This window comes from Polistes fuscatus, unplaced genomic scaffold (genome assembly GCF_010416935.1).
Source record: "Polistes fuscatus isolate 324 unplaced genomic scaffold, CU_Pfus_HIC Scaffold5, whole genome shotgun sequence".
Classification (NCBI taxonomy): domain Eukaryota; kingdom Metazoa; phylum Arthropoda; class Insecta; order Hymenoptera; family Vespidae; genus Polistes; species Polistes fuscatus.
This window is the reverse complement of record NW_025113129.1, coordinates 12,004,630-12,031,294: the sequence shown is the minus strand read 5'-3', so window position 1 is coordinate 12,031,294 and position 26,665 is coordinate 12,004,630. Positions and strand designations below refer to the sequence as shown.

Genomic DNA, 26,665 nt, shown 5'->3' with positions numbered 1-26,665 from the left:
TATCGTTGAAACAGCATAACGCATCGTATCGTATCGTATCGTATCGTCGTTGGTTTTGTTGTTACGAGTGCAACGTTGCATTGAAATTAATCGAATCAATCAGATATTTTATTTATTTCTTTGAATAATAATAATGACAAAGAAATAAGATCATCGTGAATTTGAAGCATTGCATGTTGAAATGTGTTATTCATGAAAATCCTCAATTTACTTTAGCGTCGACATTTTGTTCATGCTTTTCATTTAATTCTTTTCACATATTATCTTCCTTGCACTTTTATATTAATGTCTATTTGTAGTATTATGTCCACAAAAAGCGTGTAGTAGATGTAATTAAATTTATTAAACGTATACGTTTATATTTAATTAAATTTTAATTATCGTTCTCATTCATATGATAATGATGATCATAATAATAATAATAATAATCATAATCATCATCATCATCATCATAATCATAATCATCATCATTATCATCATCGTATTTTCATGATCATATTGCATTTCGTTTATGTTTGAAAAAAAAAAAAAATGAAATAAGTTTAGTTACGACGAATAGAAACGTTGTTCTTTCATAGTTCTCACGTCATTTTGATGTTGCGAAAAGTACGACCGCCGTGAACATATGCCAAGGTCTTAACGAGAGTTAATTACTTCAACGAGCTAAATTGGCCTTTTAAGAAACAAAATGATTCTCACGAACAAAACCAGTGTCGCCCGCTGTAACCTACCAACGAAACGTGAAACTTACGTGTTGAAATTGAAAATGACACGTTTATACGTTATTTATTAAAGTACCCGGTGTTACAACTTTTCATATTACGTCAAATACATACATACATACATGTATATGCGTATTTGTTAGTTCTCTCGCGAATAGATAATCTCATCGCGAATAATTACGCGTTTAAATTGCATTTAGGAACTAATTTTAATTTTTTTTACGCACAAATATATAATCATATATGTATATATATATGTATATAGAATCTAATACGATTATTTAATCGATAATAAAATATTTTCTCGATACGAATTACGCATTAATTTACACGCATTAGCACGTAATCATTTAACACAAAGCTGCGACACCCCGTGTCTCATTTTCATGTCGCTTTACGTGTCCTGTTTACGGTTTCACGATCTGAATTTGTGACACGAACTCATGCCAAGTTGCTCGAGTCACCTATTCGATAATTATAACCAATGTCGATTGTCTCGAAATTAGCTCGATTCTTTGTTAATAAAAGCACAGTGTGAGGAGAGAACACGATTGAATTGTTTCTTGATTAACTATTCTCGTTGTTTTCTTTTGTTTTAATAATCTAATCATTTTTCTCTCTTCATTAATCATCGTTCTCATTTTTTTTCTCTCATATTCAGTCGATGAAAAAAAATGAAACACTTTCGATTAATTTAAAATTTCTTCTTTCCCTTTTCTGTCTGCCTTTTCTTTCTTTCTTACTCTTTCTCTTTCTCTCTCTCTCTCTCTCTCTCTTTCTAATTCATTCTATCATCATTTTTCCCCCCCATAAGATTTCCATAAGGCGAGTAATCATTCGTCATCGTATTAATGCGCATGATGCATATCGAGAAACAAAAAAAAAACCCCATAAAAAATAAACAGTGTCGTTACTCAAAGCGCATTTCAAGCTTACTTTGCAAAAAAAAAAAAAAAAGAAAAAGAAAAAAGATCAAAAAAATCTACAGCTAAAAATTTCCAATCATTATCATTTTCGGCTACGCTTTTATGCTTTTAATGGGGTCAAACGAACGGCCCGGTCCCTCCTGCCCCCCCTATCTATCTATCACATTATTTTCTCATGAAGTTCTCGGTCATCACGCAGGTCGCGTTGGATGTCCACACTTTATGGCACCGGAAGTGATTCAACGTCGACAATATGGGAAACCAGGTGACGTTTGGTCGGCCGGTGTTCTCCTTCACGTTCTACTCACCGGCACGTTTCCATTTATGGGTTCTCGCGAAAGGCTACGGGAGGCAATTTGTAGGGGACGAGTTCAGGTATACCCAACACATACTTCTTTTATTTTTTCTTATGTTTTATTCTTACTCACGTTATCGTGGCTTTGAACAACGAGATTAATTTTTCAAGATATGTTTAAAACATGGTTATTTTCAATGATAAATTTTCTATCGAATTTGCAGATGGAAACACCGTTGTGGGACTCTATTAGCGAACCAGCTAAGGATCTCATACAGAGAATGTTAACGACGGATGTAAATCATAGGATCACTATTCAAGAAGTTCTCAATCATAAATGGCTCAGAGTGAGTAACAACAGTACGTTTGCTCGGCTGGTGACGATGCCATTAGGAACGACACAACGTTCTCTACGTACGATCGACGTCATCGACATGTTATGAGAGAGAAAGAGAGAGAGGGGAGGAGAGAGAGAGAGAGAGAGATAATAAATCACTATGGCATAGGCAACATTATATAAAGAGCTATGATGAAATAAAAATAATTCCGATCGAAGGGATCACACTTTACTGCTTGGAAAATAAATCTACAGGGTGGTTGTGTTTTTTAAAAGCTGATTTATATAATATGTTTTTATATATATATATATTTTCCGTCTCTGGTTCGTTTCAAAGCGTATTTTTATTTTCGTCTTTTTTTTTTAGCCGTCTTCTTTACGCGTTCACGTTACTTGGATATAATAACGTCAGATCGTAACATTCTTTTGACATTTCTTTTTTTTTTCGGTATAGATATTATTATTATTATTATTATGGTCTGCCATTTCTTGGCAACGTGGGTGCGTGCGCAAATGTTATAACCATGCGTGAGGTACGGTATTTAGTCAGTGACCTAAGCAAGACTCGCCGGTACGTGTATACCCCTCCCCCCATATGTGTATCGATGTAATACACGTGCAAGTGGGTTATCGATCGTTATCGTGAGGGCAAAGCTCCAGCGGTTAATGAAAATAACCATAGTAAAGTATACCTTTGGCCGCGCCACTTAACGTTTTTTTTTCTTTCTCATTTTCTTTTTTTCGCACACTGCCGCGTGTTCGTGGAATACACACACACATATACATACGTATCTACTTACGTGCCTACTTACGCCCACATTCATACGAACTACCGAGGGCAGCAGCTTCGTAGCAAACCGTTACGTTCATCGTTTACTTTTCCTCGGCTCGATTCTATAAACGAAAACTACGTAGATTTTATATACTTATGTATGTATGTATGTATGTATGTATGTATGTATGTATCTATGTATTCATGTACGTACGTACACGTAAGTTTATGTTCCTATGTGAAATGCCGAGCACGTTATTTTTTTCCTTCTTTTTTTTCTATTTCTTTTTCTTCTTTCTTTTTTCTTTCAAATGGCGAGATTTTCGTGCGAAAACTTTTCACCATTTTCTTCATAAAAGCCCACGTTCTATTATTATACTTTTATCGATAAAATTATGCAAGTATTGCCTTCCAAGTGGGACACCCGCTTCTTGACACGACGCACCTTATTACAAAGGCAACTATGTAAAATATGCTACATCGGACCCAACCGATCGATGATATGTACGACAGTGTGTCATTCTCTCTAAGACGAGTATTTATTTATTATATCTACTTACCTATATGTCAGACCGTTCGTTTTACTTAATCCAAATATTTAAGTTTGATCGTTTTGACTGGAACGGGCGTGTGCAAGCGCAGCTGATGTAAACAGAAAGTTTGTCGGTCGAATTTTCAAGGGTCTATTTCCATTTGTGTTCGAACGTTCGAACGAGAAGGACGTACGTCAAACAATTAAACTTTTCGATAAACGAACGGGTGGGATGGGGTATATCAATTTCCTATACATGTACGGTATAAATGAATAAATGAAATTTGACAGGTGTCGCATTTAATGAATAATAATATACATACGTACATAAGTAATTACATATAATATTCATAACTGTATAACAGGAATAATTATTCGGGTAGTCTGGTTACTGTGTGTGTGTGTGTATGTGTGTGTATATATGTATATGAAGGACATATCATTTATATATGTATATTCATATAAATTATTTCATTTGACAGGATCGCGATAAGGGAGCAGCGCGGGTACATTTAGGTGACACTATAGAAGAACTTAAAAAATTCAACGCTAGACGAAAATTGAAGGATGCCGTAAAAGCAGCTGTGTCTTCGGCAAAGTGGCACGCCCCGTACTCGGAAACAAATGGCGACAGTTTTTCCGATGTCGGGGACGACGAGGTAACGGCTACAGGTATGTTTGTACAGGTATATTTATGAAATATTGAAAAATGAACAAAGAAAAAAAAAACATATATATCAATCGTTAATATATATTCGTTTGTTTGCAATAGGAGCTGTAGCTGAAATTTTGGACTCGCTCGACGATATAGAAGTATTGCAAGAAAGCGGTAGACTGACGCGAGGTGAAATTCTTCACGCCGTCGAGGACTATCGCCTTCGTGCTATTTTAGAGGTACGCTATTATTACACGAATAACAAACACTAATGAGATCGTAATAAACAGGGGGAGAGTTTTCTATTGATAGAAACAAGGTCGTAACTAAGGGAACAGATTTCACGGATTTATTCCAAATTTAGCGCTAACAGAACCGTGTTTGTGTCCTGTCTGTGTATGCGATCACTTTCGACTAATTTTCACCAGGTAAAACTGGTGGATACCGAAGAGGGTAGGTATCGAATCGGCTGTGAACAATGTAGATAATACATTTTCCTGGGGGTAAAACAGAAAGAGAGAGAGAGAGACAATTTTACCATGGCATGGACTGTGTGTACCGTAAAAGGGGAAAGTTAACTTTTCGCTATTCTACCTTCTCTTATCGATCCAACGTATCGTCGATGAAGTTACTCCCTACATTTTCACGGGATCTCAACGAGGAACCAAGTGATTCGGAAATTTCCTCAACCAACTCGAAGCGCCACCGTCTTTCACGGTGTTCTCACCGCCGTTTACCTCTCTCTCTCTTTCTCCCTTTACTTCTCCTCCCTTTTGAATCCCGTGGGAAAAAGCAGCTACCCCGTACGTACCACCCTCTTTGAACTTTCGAAAATGGCGCAAGCGCTGCTCGCTACGTTACCAAGATGGCCGAGCTTGGAGCCCTGATAAACAAAATCCCACGTACTATCGTGGGGGGGTCGTCGCGTTATCGAATCGACACGCGAGCATTGTTGTTGTTGTTGTGCGGAATAAACTCGGTGTTTTCAGTCGGTCTCTTTCTATCTCCGTCTCACACGTGCACTTAATGCAACGTTAACGAGACCATAACAAAAGGAGCATGATCTTATCCTTCGATCTTAATCGGTTCCATTTCGAAAGATGCATATCTGTCAGTTAATGTTCTTTGGCGAAGCCGAATTGGCCGCCGATTTGTTAGAAATCGCTGGTCTTCTGGTGAGTTCAATCGGTCTGCGATTTTTCTCTTTATAAACAATATGTATTTTTTAATTAATAATAATTAATATCGTTTTGGGATATCTAATGGTTTATATGCGAACGATTTTCGATCTTTTCTTGCCCGTTTATGCTTCAAATCCGTTGATAATAAAAAAACAAACGGATAATACGATGGATTTCGTTTAAACTTTTGTTTTGTTTCTTTTTTTTAACGAAAGCATTTGTTTCTCTCCAGGGTGAATTGATTGGAAATAAATGTTTTCAGCTTTACGACAGGATCTCAAGTCGCGTGCCCACACCATGCCGAGCGCCGCAAACGGACGCTGTTCAACGTGCGCGGGAAGTGGAAGAGATCCTTCGGGAAGCTGAACACTCGACGGTACGAAACATCGATAGGGCTGATCTTCGAGAACTTCAAGAACTTTTGATGCAGCCGCACATGAGGGTAAGTACCCTGACAAGTTCGATTATTATCCCATTATTATTCTTATCGTGGGATGCGAGCGCCTCTAAGCCAAACACTTAAATAGGCGTTCGTGAGGAGATTAGACGGTGGACCCTGGATAGCTCAATGGTTAAAGTCAGTCGTCCGAAAAGCGGAAGATCCGGGTTCGAATCCCGGTCCAGTCAAGTCCAACGGTCCAATTTTTTCACGAATCCTACATTATTAATAAAGATATCTTACATGACGAGACATTCAACCCATTTAAATATTACGCTTTCTACGATATATTTTAAAAATGTAATCACCGAACAGGTACAATTATTTAGAACTTTTTCGTTCATAGGTTATCAAAATCGTATCAATGATATCATCTACGATTAACAATCGTAATAAATATAAATAAATTTGAATGATTCAAGTTGAATCTTTCTCTGCAACGTGTCAAGAGGATTGTAATAATTCATAGGAACTAATTGGGGTTCGTTCAACGAAACGAAACGAACATAAAGCAGAAGATAGAAGATGATCAAAATTTGTCGCATAGGTTACTTACCTATACCTACTTACACCTTTCACTTCTCGTAACTTTTCTTTGATGCATCGGAGAAGATATCTGTATCGTTCATTCTATCTATGTAAAGAAGAGTACCTTTTGGTTGACTAGTAGTATATTTACCTCGTAATTTGACATTGCCTGTGATACGCCGTAAATAGGGCATGGAAATGTAGGTCGATCGTTAAAATTCTCATTTAAAAATCCCGTAGTTACCGTTGCGAGAAGGGATCAGAGGGTTCAAGGGAAAGGGAGGGTTATAAAACGAGAGAAACAGAGAACGAGATAGAACTAGCGGGAAAGCTAAAGTCTACGATTGGTGAGGAGAAAGAGGAAGAGAAAGAGAAAGAAGAAATGGAAGAGGAAGAGGAGAAGCCACGTGAAAGACAGGAAAAGTGGAGAGCTTTGGAGAAAAAGGGAAACACGGAAAAAATAATACAAAAAAGAGAAACCCTCCCCCAGTTCCCTCCCCCTCCCACAAAAAGGAAAAAGAAGAAGAAGAAGAAGATCGATTCTCGACGAAATGGAGGGTGGTAGTAGAAAATTAAAGTTCGTTCGTTCTGTTTAGATAAATACCGTTACCTTATACCCTTTTACTTTGTTTTTTTTTTTTATTTTTAAATTGCATTTTTTACCTACTTTTTTTTTTTAACAACGGTAGAAATTTTCGATTGTGAAATTTTGCAATGGTCTCGATTATTGGGGTGTATGTTGAACGAAAAAATCTTCGCAGTTAACGAATTGTAGAGAAAAGATATATATATGTGTGTGTGAGTGTGTAAGTATACTGTATCGTTAAATCGTCCTTCAAACGACGAGATATTTGGCATTCTACTCTGTTTCCAGTAAGATCGATATGGCGCCCTACTTCGATTAATATAAATGGTGCGTACGAAAATAGTTTAGGTGTCTGTCGCTAGCACTTTTAATTTTGGGGGGAAAGTATAATCGAAAGATCCGCATTTATCTTTCAACGGGTTTGGAAATAATTTACGACGTTAGGATTATTTTTATCGAAGAAAATTTCAATCAACGCCGTTGTTTTTCTTCTCCCCCTCCCCACCTCCGAAATCATTTGAAAGATCTATCGAATAAATAGACGTAAAATTGATATGAAAAAGAAAAAAACATAGTTTTTCTGTTTACTTTTTTAGATAGGAAACAAGAAGAAAAAAATGAAAAGAAAATGAGTATTCGTTGAAGAATTTTCTATACGTTCCAAAAGTGGAATAAAATAAAAGGCATTTTGATTTTATATATATTTGAAAGTAATTTCGTGCAAAAGTTAGGATCGAAATTTAATTGGACGGAATATATAACTAGCATCGTTGTGTGAAATGAGTTTTATCATGTTTTCTACGAGGTATACGAGAGGCGTCGAGATTCAACCGGAGAAATTCCTAGAAGTCCGGAAAATCGGTAAATGAAAAACAATGAGATTAGTACCGGGTACTGCAGGAGGAGGAGGAGGAGGAGGAGGAGGAGGAAATGTGCATTTAAAACGCTCGCGAATAATAGACTTTTCCTTCGGCGTAGAAAGTTAAAAACAATTAAATTCGGTTTTTCATTTGCGAGGAGGAATACTAGAGCAAAGGTATTACAGTTTCGTGAATGAGATACCGAAATAGCGGAAGTGAAAACGAGAATAAGAATAAGAAGAAGAGTTAAGGAAGAAATTCATTTGGTCGGTCAGTATCGATTCTCTAGAAAATCACGAGTTAATCGTCGGCCTACACTTGTTGCTCGATATACGGAAGGCTCGGTTTTACGACACTCGTCACACGAATTCCAGCAGGTTTCTCACGTGCTTCTCTACATGGATTCTGTCGTCTTGTTTTCCAGTATCGAGTTATCCAACGAGAAACGATGAAACGAATTTAGATAGAGTAAACTTAAACTCTTATATCGATTGTACAAATATTTATCATTTCGTCATTATTCAACATTCTTTTTATATTTGAACATTTTTTTTTTTTAAATCTATGAACTAACAATGAGTAAAGAAACAATCGATAAATAGAAAGAAAATATTATAGTATGTATTACGCGAACATAATAAAATTATTTTTAAATCAATATAATTTCGTACGCGTACATATGCGTTTCGAAAAAAAAAAAAACAAAAATATTAATTTAAACTTATTAAAAATAGACGATATTTTCAATGAACGAAAATGAAGAGATATCATTGTTCAAATGATGTGATCAACAAATAACATCTCGTGATTATTACATCACCCGAGAATTGGAGTAACAGTCAGATAAAGGAAGATACAGAGGTGTATGGTATCTTACAAAGAGAGTAGACAGTTAATTACTCAGAAGTTAGGTCCTTCTCCATCCAAGTTGATCGTTAGTAACTATACAGGATCAGAGGAAGTCCTGGAGCTTGCGGTTAATGGCTTCGAGTTCGTAAAGCAAGTAACGTGTTCTGAGATGATCGGACCCGAATGAATAGAATAAATCGTGGGGAAACGGTTTGGAAGATCGATTCTACCGATAGTCTTTGTCATTGTGTCGTAGGATTGTTTCAATCCAAGTTTATCTTAAGGAGTAACGATCGGTCAACGACAACGACGACGTCGAGAATAACTGACTGGACAAGATAAAACTTTCCCTTCTCGATATTTCTACCAGCGGATAGAGAAAAAAAAAAACAAGAAAAAATTAATCGAACCAAACTAAAAAAAAAAGCCAAAACTCGAGGGTAAGTGTCGAGGCTTCGTTAATCGAGGTTCACGGTTCCGTTGAATCACCACGATTGATTCGTTTTGTATAGGTAAGTGTTCCCGAGGGAACCGGGATAGTAACCGCAGTTCTGTTAGTGACAGCGAACTGGAGGAAGAAGAAACAAGACCGGAGTCCGGTCGCGGTCTCACCCCGAAGGGGTGGCTCGTTTCGTTTCGTTTCGTTTCAGCGTGGCGTGGCGTGGCGTGGCGTGGCGTGGCGCGCCGTGTCGCATGTTGGACGATGGAGGGGTGGATAGGAGGAGGGAGAGGAGGAGGAAGTGACGTTGTGGGGGGTGGGTGGTCTGCCTGGTGGGCGAGGGCGCGGGCGCCAGGGCAACGGGGAGCTAGTGTGCCGCAGAGCGCAGATCGAGACCGACGCGGTTCCGCACGCCTCTTCTGCGTCACCGGTGCTGTTGTTTCTATCTTTCTATCTCTCTCTCTCTCTCTTTCCCCCCTTTTTTCTCTCCAACCCTCTTCTCTCTCGCTTCCCTTTTTTTGTCACGCTCATCCCAGTTTTCCCTTTCTTCCTTTTCTCACCACCTTTCTCACTCGTCATCGTCGTCGTCGTTATCATCGTCTTCGTCATTTCGTAGGCACGTGTGCGTTACGTCCGGTCAAACGCGAGGAACACCACCAACCGTTTACGTACACTCGCTGAAATTCGTTAGCCTTTTTTTTCTTTTCGTTTCTTTTCTACCCCATTTCAACTCGAGTTTTTTTCTTTTCTTCACGGAATCATGCCGTGCGAAAAAAGAAAAACAACAACAGTAACAGCAGTAGCAGCAGCAGCAGCAGGAGCAGCAGTAGCAGCGTATGGTGGAACGCAGTCGAGGGTGGAACGCGCGCGGGATACGCGGTAAACAGCCGGTACCGTTTGCGAGCTTTAACCGCGACCTCTCGCGAGCATTTTCCATCTGACGCTGACGAGACACCCTTTCCCTTTCCCTTCGTTTCTCTTCTCTTCTCTTCTTTTCTCTTCTCTTCTGTTCCCTTCCTTTCCCATCTCACCCCTTCTTCTCTTCTCTTCTTTTTTCTACAACATTCGTACAATCGCGTGTGCGCGTGATATCGTGCGTGTATATGTGTGAATGTCCAACACTATCACATAGATATATATATATTAGTGTGCTCAAACGACATCCCTACTTTTCTTCTTTGTGATCAAACTACCCGACGTTTCAATCGACATCTCGTGTTAGAAACATTCGACCGGAAACCGGAAAAGGAAAGATCGGAAAGTGCACCAGAGGTACTCCGGTACGATTGTCAGAGAGATTCCTCCGATGAGATACGGAAATATTTCCTTACACACCTCTTTCCCTCTCACCCTTTCTTCCTCTATCTATCTATCTATCTATCTATCTTACTTTCATTTTGGTTAAATATCGAGCGATGACTACGAACCGAAGATAGAATTCTCGAGTTACTGTACTTCCAAACTATTTTTTTGTTTGTTTTTTTTTGTTATTTTTATCACCAACGTAGTCGCTAACGTTCCGACACTATCGGAGGCGCCTAGAATCCTGCCGAGAACTTGGCAAAGATTCAACTTATTGCAACCAACCCCTTTCCCCGCCCCCACCCCTTCCCCGCCCCCTTCTTAATATAAAGTCCTTTTATCATTTTATTTCTAGCCAGTCTACTAGCGAAATTACGTCGGTTTGCTCGCGAACTACCGACCGAGTATTACCCCTTAGATTTTTTTGTGTTATTCATCGAAATTTCCTCGAGTGGTATCTGTTGCTTCGATCTTATCACACTTTTTTGTGCAATGTGTTTAAACGAATATCGTGAGTTAAACATCTGTGATGCATCGACGATTGGACTATTCGATCGTTCTTAAATCATTTTTCAAATACGTCGAATGTTCGATCAATTGCTATTGAGAAAAGGGTTGGACAATTTTGGTTAGTTTTACAATCGTATAGACACAATAACGCAATTTTAATGGAATATCTTTGATCGCGCGTCAAAATCGATTTCTTCTTTTTTTTTTGGTGGTTCAGTTGCATTAATAAAAAAAAAGACTGGTGTGTTGTATCGTACATCGGCGAGGTCGTTGATCTCGAATAGTAGTCTACAAATGAATAGAGACGGGCGCGCTATATATTCTTCGCTAATACTTCGGCAGCTTTCCGTGGTGTATTCATCGAGAAGTAGGTATACTACCATAGTAGTATATACACGCGTGTTGATAATGCTATACCATAGTGTATACCAATGTAAAACGAAAAAGAGAGTATTCATTTTTCCATCGTTACAAAAAACTTTCGATCCTAGTAGGTAGCTATTTCGAAACACATTTTGCTTTTACATTTTCTAGATCTACCCATATACATATATACATATATATATGTATATATACGTTTCATCGTGAAATTTCTACAAGTATGCTAATTTTAATACGCTCGCAAAAAAAAAAAAAAAAGAAATAAAGAAAAGAACGGAAAACTAAGCAAGATATCAGTGAGAACAATAGAATTCAACGAGCTTAATGTTGCATCGTTAGATAACGCATTCCATGATTCTTGTTATTTTTAAATTTCTTTTTTATTCCTTTCTCTCTCTCTCTCTCTCTCTCTTCATTTTTATCTCCGTTGGTTGGCAGTCTTTCCATCTTCCGTAGCGAAGAAATTTCTTTTAACCGAACCATAAATGCAAAATAAAATTATCTCCGAGCTCTTGCATACACATTCGATACAATTCTGACGATGGTTTCGTTAGTTGGGTGGTCATGAGCACACTGATAAGTCTGCTCGCGACAGGTTCGGAAGGTACGCTGAACGAAAACCAATAATTTTGCGGTTTCCTCGAGAAGCCTAACCATATTCTACGTCCGTGAGACCAAGCTTCCACCGATTGCCAGCATATTTCACATCGATGGTCCATCTCTCCTCCTTCAAACTCCACCCCCACCATCCCTTCTCTCTCTCTCTCTCACTCTCTCTACTATCTCACTCTCTCTGCTATCTCTCTACTGCTCTCCTCGTCATAATAATCGATTCATCGGGTTAACTGAGAGTAGTTCGCTCTTATCGTTCGATCTTCGCTCTTTGACACTGGCCCTGTTAGCTTGTTTCTCTCATCGACGATAGGGAAAAGCTTTCTCTCTCTCTCTCTCTCTCTCTCTCTGTAATCTATAATAAATATAAAAAAAAGTTTTATTAAGGAACATTATTTTTTTCCAACGATTCTTACTTCTTCTTTCACTCTAGGAGAGTTATTTCCTTCGATCGAAATAAACTAATCTAAATTTATTTATCTATGTTATAAATTGTTATATAATTTATATCAAAAATAATAACAATAATATATAATATATATAATATATATAATAATTATTATATAATTTATTATATCCAAAGTTAGAAATTGAATGATAGGGTTTCAATTCGAGAGATTGACGTTTAGAAATTAGAATAAGATTATTTCGAGAGAGCGTACAAGTTAAGAATGATGAAGAGAGGAATGAAGGAAGGAAGGAAGGAAGGAAGGAAGGAAGAAGCAATCGAGCAAAGTTCGAATAACTCTCGCGTGCAATCGATCTAACTTAAGAGGATTAATTTGGCTGGAGGAAAAATAGCGAGATGCCGTTTAATTGAGAACGGTCCTCTCTCTCTCCTCTTCCTCCTTCTCCCATCCCCCCCTCTCCTATCTCTCAACGTTTTATTAGTTTAAATTGTCCCTCGTAATGCGATCTATTAAACAATTTTTCTCCCTCCGTTTTTTTCGTTCATTTTTATCTATTTCTATTTGCCAAAACAAAAAATCTATTATTACTTTATTATTTTACGTAAGGGGAAAAACTGATTTCACTCGTAAATAAGTTTTAAATATTATCATATTTCGCGCGCGTGCGAAAGATAAGGCCGATTTTCTTCTTTTTTTTTCGTATTTTCTATTATTTTATTCTTAACTGTCCGAAGAAAACTGTACGAAGGATCTTCAACGTCGGGAAAATGAAAAATTTTTCTCATCGCGACGACAATGACGAATACGACTAATTCCACCGTTTTATTACACCCTTCGAACACTTTTACGAAACAAGAGAAATCACGAAACGAGCGAGTAACTTTTGACGCGGTAAAAGTTTTAATTTGTAACGTTGTTTGATGTTTTATCCATCTTCTGCGGTATCCGCTTGTTTATTTACTAAAAGTTAGCAAATATTGACTTTACGAGCGCGTTACTTTCTACTTCGCGTTACACCCTACGTTTTGTTTTTTTATTGTTTTTTTTTTTCTTTTTTTTTTTTATTTTCGTCGCCACTACTAAAAAGCTTTTCGACAAACAAAGCGATGACAAAAATATTCGATAAAATTAGCGAGGACAATTTTTTTACGGGCATCTGAGCTCGGTCATTGAATATTTCGTCTGAATTATTATTCATTCTTTTTACAAATTGTAACAATAATAATAATAATCATTAATCTCTCGCGTTTTATCGCGTCAACGTCTGCCATTTAAAATGCGAGTATTTTTATCGATTATTTGAGATCTTAGTTGAATTATTTATATCGTATACGATTTGTCGAAAATTCGTAATTGTAAGAATACCGAAAAATGCATGATAATTCTATTGCGAACGTTATTTAAATATCTATGCACGTAGAATACGACGATCGAGGAAATTGTAATGATATCCTTGGATTTCACTCATTAACCGTATTCGTATTCTCTTTACCAAGTTGCACGTTCCCTTCTCTTCTTCCATGCAGATTTGCTTCCCATGTGAACTTGGTTGAGCTGCTTTCGGTATGATTCTCAGAAGATATCAACTCTCTTTCTCTCTCTCTCTCTCTTTCTCTCTCCTATTACCCTCCCTACCACCCCCCTTATCCCGTCAACTAAATTTATTTATAGTCGGTGCGATACGGATCGTCGAAAGATATTCCCAACAGTGGGAGCTTAACGAATATAATGACGTTCTAATTGGGTAACTTTAAATGAAGCTTAAATAACTGCCGATCTTGAGGGAATCCTTGAAGAACGTAGAAACTGCGTTAAGATAGTTATTCGTCTTGCTCTGGTTCTCTCTTTTTTTCTCCCCTTTTTTTCTTTCTTCTTCTTCTTTCTTTTTTTCCATTCCGATTAACCACAAGACCTTATATAACTCTACGTAATGCATGAAAATAAAAAAGTAAAGAAGGAAAAGAAGAAGAAAAAGAAGAAGAAGTAAAAGCAAAAAAAAAAAAAAGAACGTACGAACGAAGTAGGTAGGAGATATTCTTAATTAGTTTGAAACCGTAAATACGAGTCGAGATAGCACGTGTCCATGACGTCTGCTCATTAAATTTTTAACGTCAGTCGGACAGTTAACGGACAGACAAGCGGACGGACGGATATAATAGTAGGTGCTAGCTCCTCTTTCTAATGGCCGAATTCCTCTTGTCTCATTCTCGAGTAGTTCGGGCCTCTCGATGGAACGAGAGGAGGACATTCAAGAGTGCCACCCAGTACTATATATCGAAGGACGAGTACATCTTGTCTCGTTATTAGAGTGTCCTTCGTTTCTAACCCTCCTCTTCCTCCTGTCTTCCCCCTGTCTTCCCCCACCACCACCCTTCTTTACGACGAGAACGCCACTACGTTGAATGAAGTGTTTGTAAGGAAGGGAAGGAAGATCTTGAAAGATCTGCAAGGGATTTCAATTTTTGGTATACGCGTGTTATCCTCGGTAGTCGGTAAAACGTTTCGTTATTTTAACAACGTTCTATATAAAAAAAAACTGGTGTGTGTACTTATGTATGCACGTAAGAAGTTATACTTATTTGCCGTACCAAAACGAACATAACCTCAATAACCTCAAAAATAACTTCAAAAAAAAACTTCAAAGAAAAGAAATAACTTAAAAAAAAAAATAATTATTATTATATATATAAGAAAGAATAAAAAAAAGAAAAAGAAAATATCAAAATATAGATATCAGTCCACACTAAATATAAGAGAGATATATCGAATTACTTGACGCGTCAACAGCCACGGCGCGGTTACAGCATTAGTTCTCGCTCGATTATTTAAGTCAAGCAGCGCTGAGTACGATTAGTATTTGGATGGGTGACCCGCTTGAAAAAAAAAAGGGAAGAAGAAAAGAAGGACAACTACTCATGTCGTATACTTGAAATCGTTTTGCCGCGCGTCGTAAATAATGTGACAAACTTCATGGTGTCGTTTTTCCAGACACTCGGAACAACAAAATTACTCCCCATTACATTTTTCCCAACGCGCCAAAAAAAGTATAACTTCAAAAAAAAAACAATACAAAAACCCTGAAAAAAATGATCATCGTTCATGGGCCTATTCGATATTCCGCAATATATCGAGGAAGTATATATATATATATATATATATATATATATATATACTATAGGCGACTACGTACGTTGTTTTCACAGGGCAAAATTCGATTTGGCCTTACCCGATAAAACTAGTAGGTAACCGCGCCAAGCACAATTTTCTCAATGAATTGCCGCTCGAATATTCTTTCCTTTTACCGTCGAGGATTTACGTAAATTGGTAAACAGAGCAGCACGACGACGAGGCGCAACACTGACTGCTGTGCGCGCCGTTAACGTCAATCGATTTAATTTTCGGATCGGCAAGGAAATAAAAATAAAAAGTAGAAAAATCCTGCGTGATTGCGTTATCGACGAGAGAGAGAGAGAGAGAGCGAACGAGAGAGAGTAAAAGAGTGACAGAGAGAGAGAGAGGTAGAAATAAAAAGATAGTTATATAGAATATCGTGTAATAACCGTGGAGTGTTTTAAGAAAAGGAAAAAAAAGAGACAAAATAGAAAAATCGACGATTATTATATCGGAAAATTTTACCTGGAGAATTTTACTCGCGAGCCAGAGCAAGGAAGATTTGCGTTTCCTTTTTTTTTCTCTCTCTCTCTCCTCTCTCCCGTACTCTCTCCTACACTCTCTCTCTTTCGTATTTTTTTGTTTTATTATTATTCGACGAAAAAAAGGGTAAACGAAAGAAAAACGAGGCCGGAGAAAACCGAGAAGTCCGCACGCCGTCGTGCTGCTGGTCGTAGCAGACCTGCGCGTTAGCGCATTGATTGAATTTTGTACCGGCAGGCGAGCTAGGGGTGAGAAGGGATGGGAAGGGAAGGGAAGGAAGGGGTGAGAAGAGAGAGAGGTTGCTGACGAACGACGGAACGATGGAGTCGACCGAGCGGTGGAGAGGAGGGGGGTGGTGCACAGGGGTGTAAGGGAAAAAGAGAGAAAAGGTGAAACCACGAGGATAGGTGAATTTTTGAAGCAGCACCTAGCCGGGCCGCGGGAATACCGGGGTAAAGGGTGGGAGGAGTTACGAAGGGTTTTTAGGATTATAAAGAAACGAGTCGAGTACTCGAAATCTTCCAAAAAAAAAAAAAAGTATGAAGATTCGTCCGGGTGGGCCAACGGTGCGATTTTCCTTGGCAAATTTTTCCGCTTTATGGGTCTGCGCTGCTGCTACCCTCTTATTCTTTCAAATCGTGCCGTCTAAGTCAAGCGACACCCTTCCTTTCCCATCCGTGCCATCCGTTCCCTTTTCCTTTTCCTTTTCCTTTTTCCTTTTTCTCTTTTTCTTCTTCTTCTTCTTCTTCTTCTTCTTGTACTTCTCTTCTTTGCCTTTTGCCCAGTCTTAAGATTCATTCTTCACCACTATCCTTCACCCTCTTTCCCATTCCACGATTTTCCTCCCTCTACGCACATTCTTTATGGGAGCAGGGGAGAAAAGTGCTTGCCAGAGAGCCGAGATGGCATCGAGTTTCCAGTTTCAAGTTTCGATTTTATTTCTTCTTTACCTCTCTCATCCTCGAAACTTTACTCTCGGTGATCACGTTCTTGCCAAAAGAGAATTCTATCTATCACTCTCTCTCTCTCTCTCTCTTTCTTATGTTCTCTTTCCAACTTCAATGTTGTTTTTCGAAAGAGAAATATGACAAGACTTAATCCTTAACTTACACGATCACTCAATATATTTTCTCTCTGTGTGTGTGTGAGTGTATCAATATATAAAGCTTGCAAAAAGAGGGGGTGGGTTTTTATTTTTAAACGGATAATCTTCTAACTAAAAGAACAGTAGTATCGTTGCCGATTTCTCTAAGCTCTTTCAAGCTTCTTATCTATTTCAGAACATATCTATCGTTATCTATCGAATCCACGGTATTACGTTTGCGCGATATCGAAAAAGTACTCAAAACGTACGAGACGAGACTTTTGAAATAATTCGAAGTACCAGTCAGATCACCCCAACCCCTTCCCTCCCTCCCATATGCCATTGCGCGTTTTCCTTTTAATTCTTTCCCCCCCCCCGTTACTTTTTATATATGTAATTTTTGTTTTTTTTCTTTCTTTCTTCCTCTTTTTCATTTTATTATTGAGTCGAGTATTTCCGACGTTAAAAATTCTCCAATTCGGGGTACTATACCTTTTGCATACAATATTTATGCGTTCTCGTTATCGCAGAATATCGTTTCCTTTATTCCCAACGCGAAATCGCTTTGACCTAAATCAAGTAGATCGGTATGCGCCTGGTGGGGTAATATAAGGGCGACTTCGAAAAAAAAAAAAAAAAAAAAGAAAAATAAAAAAGGCAAAACGAAATTTCGAATAACCGCTGGAAGCGAAATGATTTAAGCTGTCAATGAACGGCCCACGGAATCCTCTTGCGTTTTAACGTATTTGTTCGTAGAAACAAAGAAATTGAATATAAGCCAAATACTATGAAGGCTATTTTATAAATCGAACGAACCTTCTACCCCTTTCTCTCTTTCTCTTTTATAAATATATGTATATGTATGTGTGTGAATATGTTCGCGCGCGCGTCGGCGTTCACATTTGTGTGTATGTGTATGTGTGTGTGTGTGTCCTCGCCAACACTGTTGGTATTTCTCGAGGCTGTGGACCACGCGAATCAATTAGCAAGCCGATCTAACGATAAGCAAGAAGAATGAGCTTGCTTACGTACGAAATTACCGAACTGAATACGTAATAGCATTGGATTACTCTTCTCTACGTTAACCGGCATTTGTCCGAGCCATTAAATAAGAAATTTCGATCGATCCACTTGATTTTAATACCACCACCAACACCACCTCCACCATTATTATTCGCTCCCCGCTCCGCCCCCAATTTATACACATTTATGTGTAAACGGGTTATGCAAGTTGTCCCTTTTTTAATCCAAGATTAACCAATAGCAACTAATCTTGACGATTTTCTTATTTACCTAGCAACGTTATCAGAATATCGTCTCTTATCTATGCCAAAGACTATCTTCGAGATGAAAAACTTTCCCGATTGTAAGCATTCATTCGCGAATACTTGCACATCTTCGTTAAAGCTTGCACAGACGCGAGTACTTACTACTACAACGTTTGTACATGCTCATAAGCCGATGAACGAGTGGCGAAATCAACGTTTCTTTTTCTCTGGCATACGATCGGTGATACCCTCCGGGAGTTTGGCAATATTACTAGTTCTTGTTTTTTTTTCTCACGACGGGCAAGCAAGCAAGCAAGTAAGCAAGCATTGGAAACTGTGCGCGCGTTTTGTCATCGAGCTTTTCTTTGTTTACTATCAAGCATAAAAGCACCATGCACCCCTACCTCGTTCATACATTTCTTCCCTTGTTTTTTTTTATTTAACTCACACCCTCTCTCTCTCTTTCTTTCTATTTCTTTTATCTATCTATCTATCTATACCTATCTCTAATTTTGCATTCTTTCTCTTAGGTTTTTACGCCATTTCTCACGTTGTTAACAAAGGGAAATGGAAATTGTTTTCTTTTCTTTATTTTCTTTTTTTTCATTAGGCTATCTATTTTCTGATTTACGTTGCCAGATTGTTGGAACATCATCGATGATATTTTTCGATGAAATATTTAGATCTCAACGTTTCGTACTAATGGTTGGGTCGAAGAAAACATATTAGGAAGGAAAAGGTGAATATTTTTGAGACGTTGCCAATCTCAAAGAAAGTTTATCGTTCGTTTCCTGCTCGAGGAGAGACACATCGAGAAAGGAAAATTTAAGGAAATGGGCAAGGCGCAGGAATCATCTGTAGGGAAATGCATAGAAACGAAGTTACGATAACACACAGTCGTAGAAGAAAGTCTAAGGAAACGAGGGATGGACTGACTATAAGAGAGAAACGAGAAATGACTGCCAAACTAAGCTCCTTCTTACGCATTTTCTCGTTTTATGGCTAAATGCCCAAAAATCTTCTTTATCTTTCGTCCAAACTTTACTATTATCTCTCTAAGTATTTTTATTCAATTTTTAAGAGGAAAGAAACTTTCGACGTTCGTTCAATTTTTTTCATTTCTTCATTTAACAAAATAAAAAAGAAAAGAAAAAAAAAACTCGCGAATCCTTTTTCTCTTACAGATTACATCGAAACGCGTTTTGAGAATAATATTTTTATACGTAGAATTTACAATCAATTTATATAACTTTATATATCGCATATTATTAATTCCATTGATTCGTATAGATGCAAAAACATTTTTCACGCGTTAGGATCGATGACGAGAAAAATATACAAGTATTACTTTTACGATCTTACACGAATTTATATATTTATATATATATGTAGTATCGATATTTTAACGTGTTCTACTTTCTCAATATTCGAAATGTAAGTACCTACTTCTGTTCAGAATCGTTTTCCTTTCTGTCATCTTATTTTGTAAAGGCGTGCTTAATTTTCCTCAAAAGATATCGAGGAAATCCTTAGGATTTTGCAAGTGCATACTCCCAAAAAAAAAACGGAAAAAAAACGCAAAAGAAGAAGAAGAAGAAGAAGTAGAAGAAAAGTAGAAGAAAGTGGTAGTCATGTTGAAATTTTTAGATCCCATTTTCGAAACGACTCGCGTCCAAGACTGGTTCCGGGTCTTTGAGCTTTCTACGTGGACAGGAGCTTTTCTACGAAGGCGCGGCAAGCTTCTTTATCAGCCTGTTTTGTATTCACAGCCACGCGTCGGCCCTTCTCTCTCTCTCTCTTCTTCTCTCTCTTATAAAACATCTTTCGCATAGATCACGATCGTATACGAGAAGACGTTTTGTTCTCTCGTAATATCACCGGTTCGTTTGCGTTCGCTAGTAGCTGGTTCATTTTCGAACGAGAAAAAAAAAAAAGCCAAAATTGTTCATTCCGAAATTCAAAGGGTTATATTAGCTTTGAAAAATATTACAGTGTAAAGAAAAATATCGATGCTTACCTCTCTCCGTATCTCGATCGATGAATCTCAAGGATGAAGAAGAAACCTCAACATTAAATATTCGACGTATAATATGCTAAACGTTGATCAATCGCGAATAAACTCGATAGCCATTGGCTTCGTTGTTATAATATCATCGAGAGACAATTATCGAATAAAGGAAAGAAAAAAAGTAGAAACGTGAGAATGTAGGTAGTGGAGTAACCAATTAACCTGGCCGTGGAGGAGGTAGCCGACGTGCTGGGGGCCGGAACGGCGAGGACAAGCAAAGAATTGTGGCGATGTGAAGATCGTCATGAACCTCCCTGCGACCAGGGACCCGTTTGGCTCCAGGTCGCCGGGATGCTGTTACCACTCGTGGAACCCTCAAGTTTATCCACCGTGCGCGATATGCCAGAGGCCGTTGCTACCGTTGCAACAGTGTCCCCTGCGACGTTCCGTACCTCTCGTCCATCCAACAACATCCTATCAGGAAACGGATCTACGCGGACAACAACAGGAACATCGACCGATTCGACAACGTTCCGTCGAAACACCGTCCCCGAGACGTCACGAGATCCTTGATAGGCGACCAGCCTCCAATCCTCACTACCATACACATCCACCACCTAGTACCGGTTATGCGCTCAATCGATCCGCTAGTGCAACTCGTCTCGGTTCACCCGGTGCATCACTCGGTCAACGTTCACCCGGATCTCATAGATCGAAACCTCCTGGACTAGATCCTCCTCATCGATGGATCGGAGAGGAAACTAAGAGATCTTTACCTCAACACGTCTACAAGTATTACCTGGCACAGACCAAGGAATACAGACGGCAAAATGTCAAGGTAAAATTTATTACTCGAATTAGAACCCCGAGACTCTCTCTCTCTCTCTCTCTCTATCTACTTTTTTTTTTCTCTATATTTATATCTTTTTCTAACTAGGTACAATTAGTCTAGAGAATAAATTAGTTGAGCGCGCGTATGTCGTTGACTTGTACTACTGCGGTCTGACCCTTCTGTCTCTACGTTAACGTTTAACTAATTCGTTTTACTTTATGCTCTTTAGACTAGACCGTAGTACCTTGTGTTCGCGACGTTATGATTAATATATTATGGATGAATATTTTTAAAGGTTAATTGAAACGTCGATCATATTAGATTTTGTATATTCTTTTTTTTTTATTTTTTCTTATTCTTACGAACAATTTTATATACTCGATGGTGGATATTTTGAATAACAGTTGCATTTCGTGAATGGGTGTTACTTTTCGTGATTTTAAGAAACGGAAAGAAAAATAAGTAAAAATAGTGTTCTCGAAGGCTCGTGACGATCGATGGGGATACAGATTCCTGTTTAATGGTACTTCGTGTCGAGGAGAAACTTAGTAGAAGATTTTTCCTTATCTCGTGATGCCGAAGTGCTTGACTGCGTTGTGTAGTATCGGCTTAAACGTGCTTTAGCAACATCGATAAAGCCGTAGGCTCTCGTGCTTGTTGTGAAAAATTGAAGTATTCCACTGACGGAGAAGAACCATTTGTCTCGCGCCTGGAACATTACGCACGTGTCTCGTTCGATCGGTTATTTGGAAAATAAAAACAAAAAAACAACAAATTTTCTATCAAAGTTTACGGCAAACGAACGAACAAATAATTTTAAACGTTCAACGGGGAACAGTTTTTTTTCCCGCGTAGAAAAATGTTTTCTCAAAAAATTGTATAATCCCACAATCGACCAGATAATTAATTGTTATATTATATTTATGTTTTGATTTTTTTTCTTTTTTTTTTTATACTTTGGCGGGTAATTTAGTTCAGTGGCGTTACTACAAACTGCCGTTAACGTGACACAGATGGCAGTTCCAACTTTATCCTATCCTATCCTATCCCGAGATAGAAATGATTCACTCTTCTTCCTTCTTATCCTCAAATATCTTCCCTATTTTTCTCATTTTCTTTTTTCCATTCGAGTAACGCAAAAAGACAAAAACAAAAAAAACTCCGATTGTCGATTGTGCAACGTCAAAAGGTCTGCTGGAATCGACGGGGTAAACTCGCAAACATCTATCTCTGCATTTCTGCGAGGACATCACCGAAAGAAAAAAGCTTCCGTCAATCATCCCCCCCTCTCTCTCTCTTTCTCTCTCCCACAAGCCCCTCGTCACTCTTTTAGTGTAAACACAATATTGAACGGGAAATATTTCACGCGTATTTTTGAATTTATCGAATGTCCTATAGTTACTTTATATTTATATATTTACTTATTATTTTTATTATTTTTATTATTTTTATTATTTTTATTATTTCCCCTTAGACGAGGGGAAAACAATATTTCTAAAAATTAATACGATAAATAATTCTGTTTGGATTAAAAGAAAGAGTATAAATTTGTTCACCAAAGTAATTTACCCGGCGCTTTGTCTCTCTCAAAATGAAAGAAAATGAAAATAAGGGGGAAAAAGAAAAGAAATGAAGAAAAAAAAAGAAAAAAAAGAAAAGAAAAAAAAACAATAATAGCGAGAGAAATAGCAGAACTATGAAAAATAAAGAACTGTTTCGTGTTATCGATGTATCCACGTTTTATGGCACAGAAATTACTGTATCGCGTAGGACGGGGAGAAATCGATAAAGTCCAATTTTTGTTCTCTTTTTTTTTATTCTCCTTTTCTTTCTTTTTTCCTTTTTTTTTTTTTTCTGCGACACAACATTCGCGTATCGGAGTTTCTGTTATATAGACGATACCGGTAAATGGGGGGTGAAAACAACATATTGCTCTCAATAGCTGTGTATATCGTTTGGAAAGATTCACGCATAAGCAACGTGGGACCCCGACCGACCGTTTAGGTTGTAATAACAAATTAGAAGTCGATTTTAATAGGGGAAACTAGGGTGCAGATTTGTGCACCCTATGGTATATATATGTGTGTGTGTGTGTGTGGAACGTGGTGCGGCGAGATGCAGTAGCAGTCGAGTGTATGTTAGTATAATAATAATAATGTGTATCCCGGAGGTTGTTCCGTACAACGAATATCAAATGACATATAATACTTCGCTTGAATATCAAATAGCCGTTAAGGCCGCACTAACGAAGGAACCTAGACCCCGTTCGTGGTTTTCTATCTAATATTTTCTACTTTCCTCTGCACTCTTCGTACTTATAATGGACTACGAGAAAAATGGGAACTCGGCCATGTCGGTCTGGGTCGCATCCGGTAAAGCCAAGGAAGAAAAAGAAATGCTTCCTTCGGAAGATAAATATATATATATATATATGCATGTATGCAAGTATATATAATGTATATGTATATGTATGTATGTATATATAAAAGCTGAACCGTTTCTTCTTTGTCTTTATAAACTTGCCGTAGCCTCCTTTCTGCCTGTTAAATTTTCCTTTAACATTGAAAGAGAAATTTTCCGAAGCTCCTTCGGTAATTACCGCTATTAGAATTATAGTACACAGAGTTGTCCATAGCCATACTTCGTGCTCTACTTATTAGTCCTGATAACTTTTGAAATTATTGGTACAATTCCGAAAGAGAGAGAGAGAGAGAGAGAAAATGGGAAAGGTACGTTTTATATTTAACGAGGTTATACTTACTTACTTTCTTGCTTTCTTTAAACGAGATATCCTGCATTTTAGATATCATATTGATTTGGCTTTTACAAAACTTCGGAACTCGGTGGTAATCATTTGAATTATCTGAAGAAATATTTGTACAATTTGAAGAATTGTTTAGACAATTCGTTATATATATATATAACTATGTTCGTTTATAATAATATCGTAGAAAGCGTAATCCTCGATTCGCTGACTGACTGTGAGAGAGTGGCATAAACATTGACCCTACGCTTATCGATTCCAAACGCAAGGCATTCACAATGACAATGGCTCCAATTGTTGACTCTTCGGTTACCACGGTGAATTTAACGTTCGCTTGTTTACAATATTGATTTCCACGTATACGCCATTGTCGATATTGCCTTGGATTTTTGCAAACGACGATAACGTCAATGAACCTTATTTATTCGAAATGTAAGAAGAAATTATATATCCGATCGTGTTTAATCGATAATCGATCTCGATTACTAACGGTATACGATTAATGAAAATGATTTAATATGGAAATAATACTTGTCTAATCTTATCTCGTGTTGCGTGTTTCAGGTAAGTGAGGAAAGCCAATTATATTAGGTGCTAAATGTTGATCGTCGTACACGGGCCGTCAGGTAAGCTAAGAATTACGCAACGCCACGAGAACACGTTCCCAGCCGATAAGCGTGAATTTGGGTCGGTCGAAAATTCGTCATTACCTTCGAAATAGGTCATCGAGACTATCCTAGAGGAAATCACTATACCACTATATGACCATAGGGGTATTAGATTTTCTAATGGTAACGCGTCTTCTCTTCGGAACGATGATTCGCATCGTACGATCGTGTTTAATAATAAAAATAAAACGAATCGGTTAAATATTTTAACGAATGAGGAAAAATACTTTTGTCTCGGATTAAAAAAAAATGTTACGACCGGTCCCCGTTATACTCGCGGATCAATAATCGAATATCGAAACAAACCACCCCCCCTCTCCTCTCTCGATGCGTAACTTATAACGAGCTCTCGTATCGCTTGCATTTTTGATATTCACCTATCTGTTTTAATAATTCTTCAAAATTATACATACCGATGTCAGTGATTAATCCTTTGCACTCGAGGCCTTCTTCGCTTGCGCGAACCACCAACTCGAGACGATTTCGGCCAAATTAAGTAGACATTTTACAGGTACTTTAAAAACATTTATAAACAAACAAGCGTATAGAAATAATCTAATATCATCAGTTTATTCATTTATATGTCGAAAAAAAAAACAAACTTTGATAAATACTACACTCTGTAATTAGTTTTGGTTGAGTTGACACTTGAAATTGGCCGGGCGACGTATCGGCGCCGCTCGAGTGCAAATTTTGATCGTTAAACTATCTTACAATTTGTTCACTTAAGTATTTGAGACAATAATCATTCGTATGTTATTTCATTTTGTTGAATTCTTTTCGATTGTTCACATCAATGCCATTATAGATTAAATTTGCTCATTGTAATTGGAATACTGGAGATCTCGCGGTTAATTTTTCATCCCATTGAATACTTTCAATGTTTCTCGATGTTATGATCAAAAATGTAGTCGCTAGAAGTTATTTCCTTTAGGAACACTCCATTTAATGAAATCCTCTCTGTGATCGAAGAGTGCTCGTTGATGGATGTTGGTATTTCCGAGTACTATCTTCCTATTGACAAAGTCTGTGGGCACTGACGAAGTACTTTCGATAGGTTTTTTCGTCTTCGTTTACTGTCGACCAAGGACGGAGAATCATAGCCAAAATGAAAAGCTTCCGATCTGTGGCAGAAATTACCCAGATCCGGTTATGAATTCTTTCATATCGTGGTTTTTAATTTTTTTTTTTTTTACGTAAGAGAAACATTTTTAGCATTATTTTTAATCCAACCCTTTTCCTTCCGATCCGAATATATAAATATACGTATTTAAATAATTTTTAATTTAACTGAAATTTGTGTTGTACTACTAACAGTTGCATGAAGAAAATTGTTATGAAAAATTAAATTAGAAAATATAACGCTAGAAGCAATAAATTTATTAACTTCGCCAGCAAGCGATGGCAATTACGTTTACCTATAACGTTTTTGTTTTTTTCATGTAATTTTACTTTTTTTCTTTTTATTTGAAATCAATGACTTTCATTACTGTTATTAATCATTTTTAACGGAAACATTTTGTTAAATTGCGTTATTAGTTAGAATGTCTTAATTGTTTTTTTTTTATTTTTTAATTTTGTTACAACCAACCGCGGGAAGTTTAAATAAATTTTTTATTACTTTTCAGAACGTACACAGAAAACCCTTAAATTGAATTAGCATCATATAATGTTACCGTATTTTCATATAACACATTATACAGATATCACTTTTCCCAAAGTACCAACATAAGTAAATTGTATTTACTTTCAGAAATATAATATCATCCACTTTTCGTAAAATAAAAATAATTTCACATTAAAGCAATTTTTATGAAAACATTCGAGAAGCAAACATTATTTCTTTCTTTCTTTCCACGCAGATTAATACGTGTTGCTCTAACAAACGTTCATTTTCTTCAATTGAATTTTAAACTTCCAGTTAAAGTAGTTGGCTTTTTTCCCGCCGGTTACTATTGAATACTTCAACTACCAATTGTACCAAATCCAACGGTTCAAAATAAAAAAATGAAAAGTTTCATCTTTCAAATTATTAGCAGGATTTCGAGGAT

General features: G+C 37.5%; 1 protein-coding gene across 12 annotated transcripts in view; it reads left to right on the top strand.

Moving 5' to 3' along the window:
• LOC122522554 (peripheral plasma membrane protein CASK) overlaps positions 1–26,665 on the top strand; it is a 130,064-nt gene that overhangs the window by 21,703 nt on the left and 81,696 nt on the right. For all 12 annotated transcript variants that reach the window (XM_043643741.1, XM_043643735.1, XM_043643736.1 and 9 more), the window contains 5 exons: positions 1,848–2,023; positions 2,168–2,290; positions 4,067–4,256; positions 4,357–4,478; positions 5,683–5,862. In XM_043643741.1, coding sequence (XP_043499676.1) covers positions 1,848–2,023; positions 2,168–2,290; positions 4,067–4,256; positions 4,357–4,478; positions 5,683–5,862 — 791 coding nt within the window. The remainder of the gene's footprint in view (positions 1–1,847; positions 2,024–2,167; positions 2,291–4,066; positions 4,257–4,356; positions 4,479–5,682; positions 5,863–26,665) is intronic.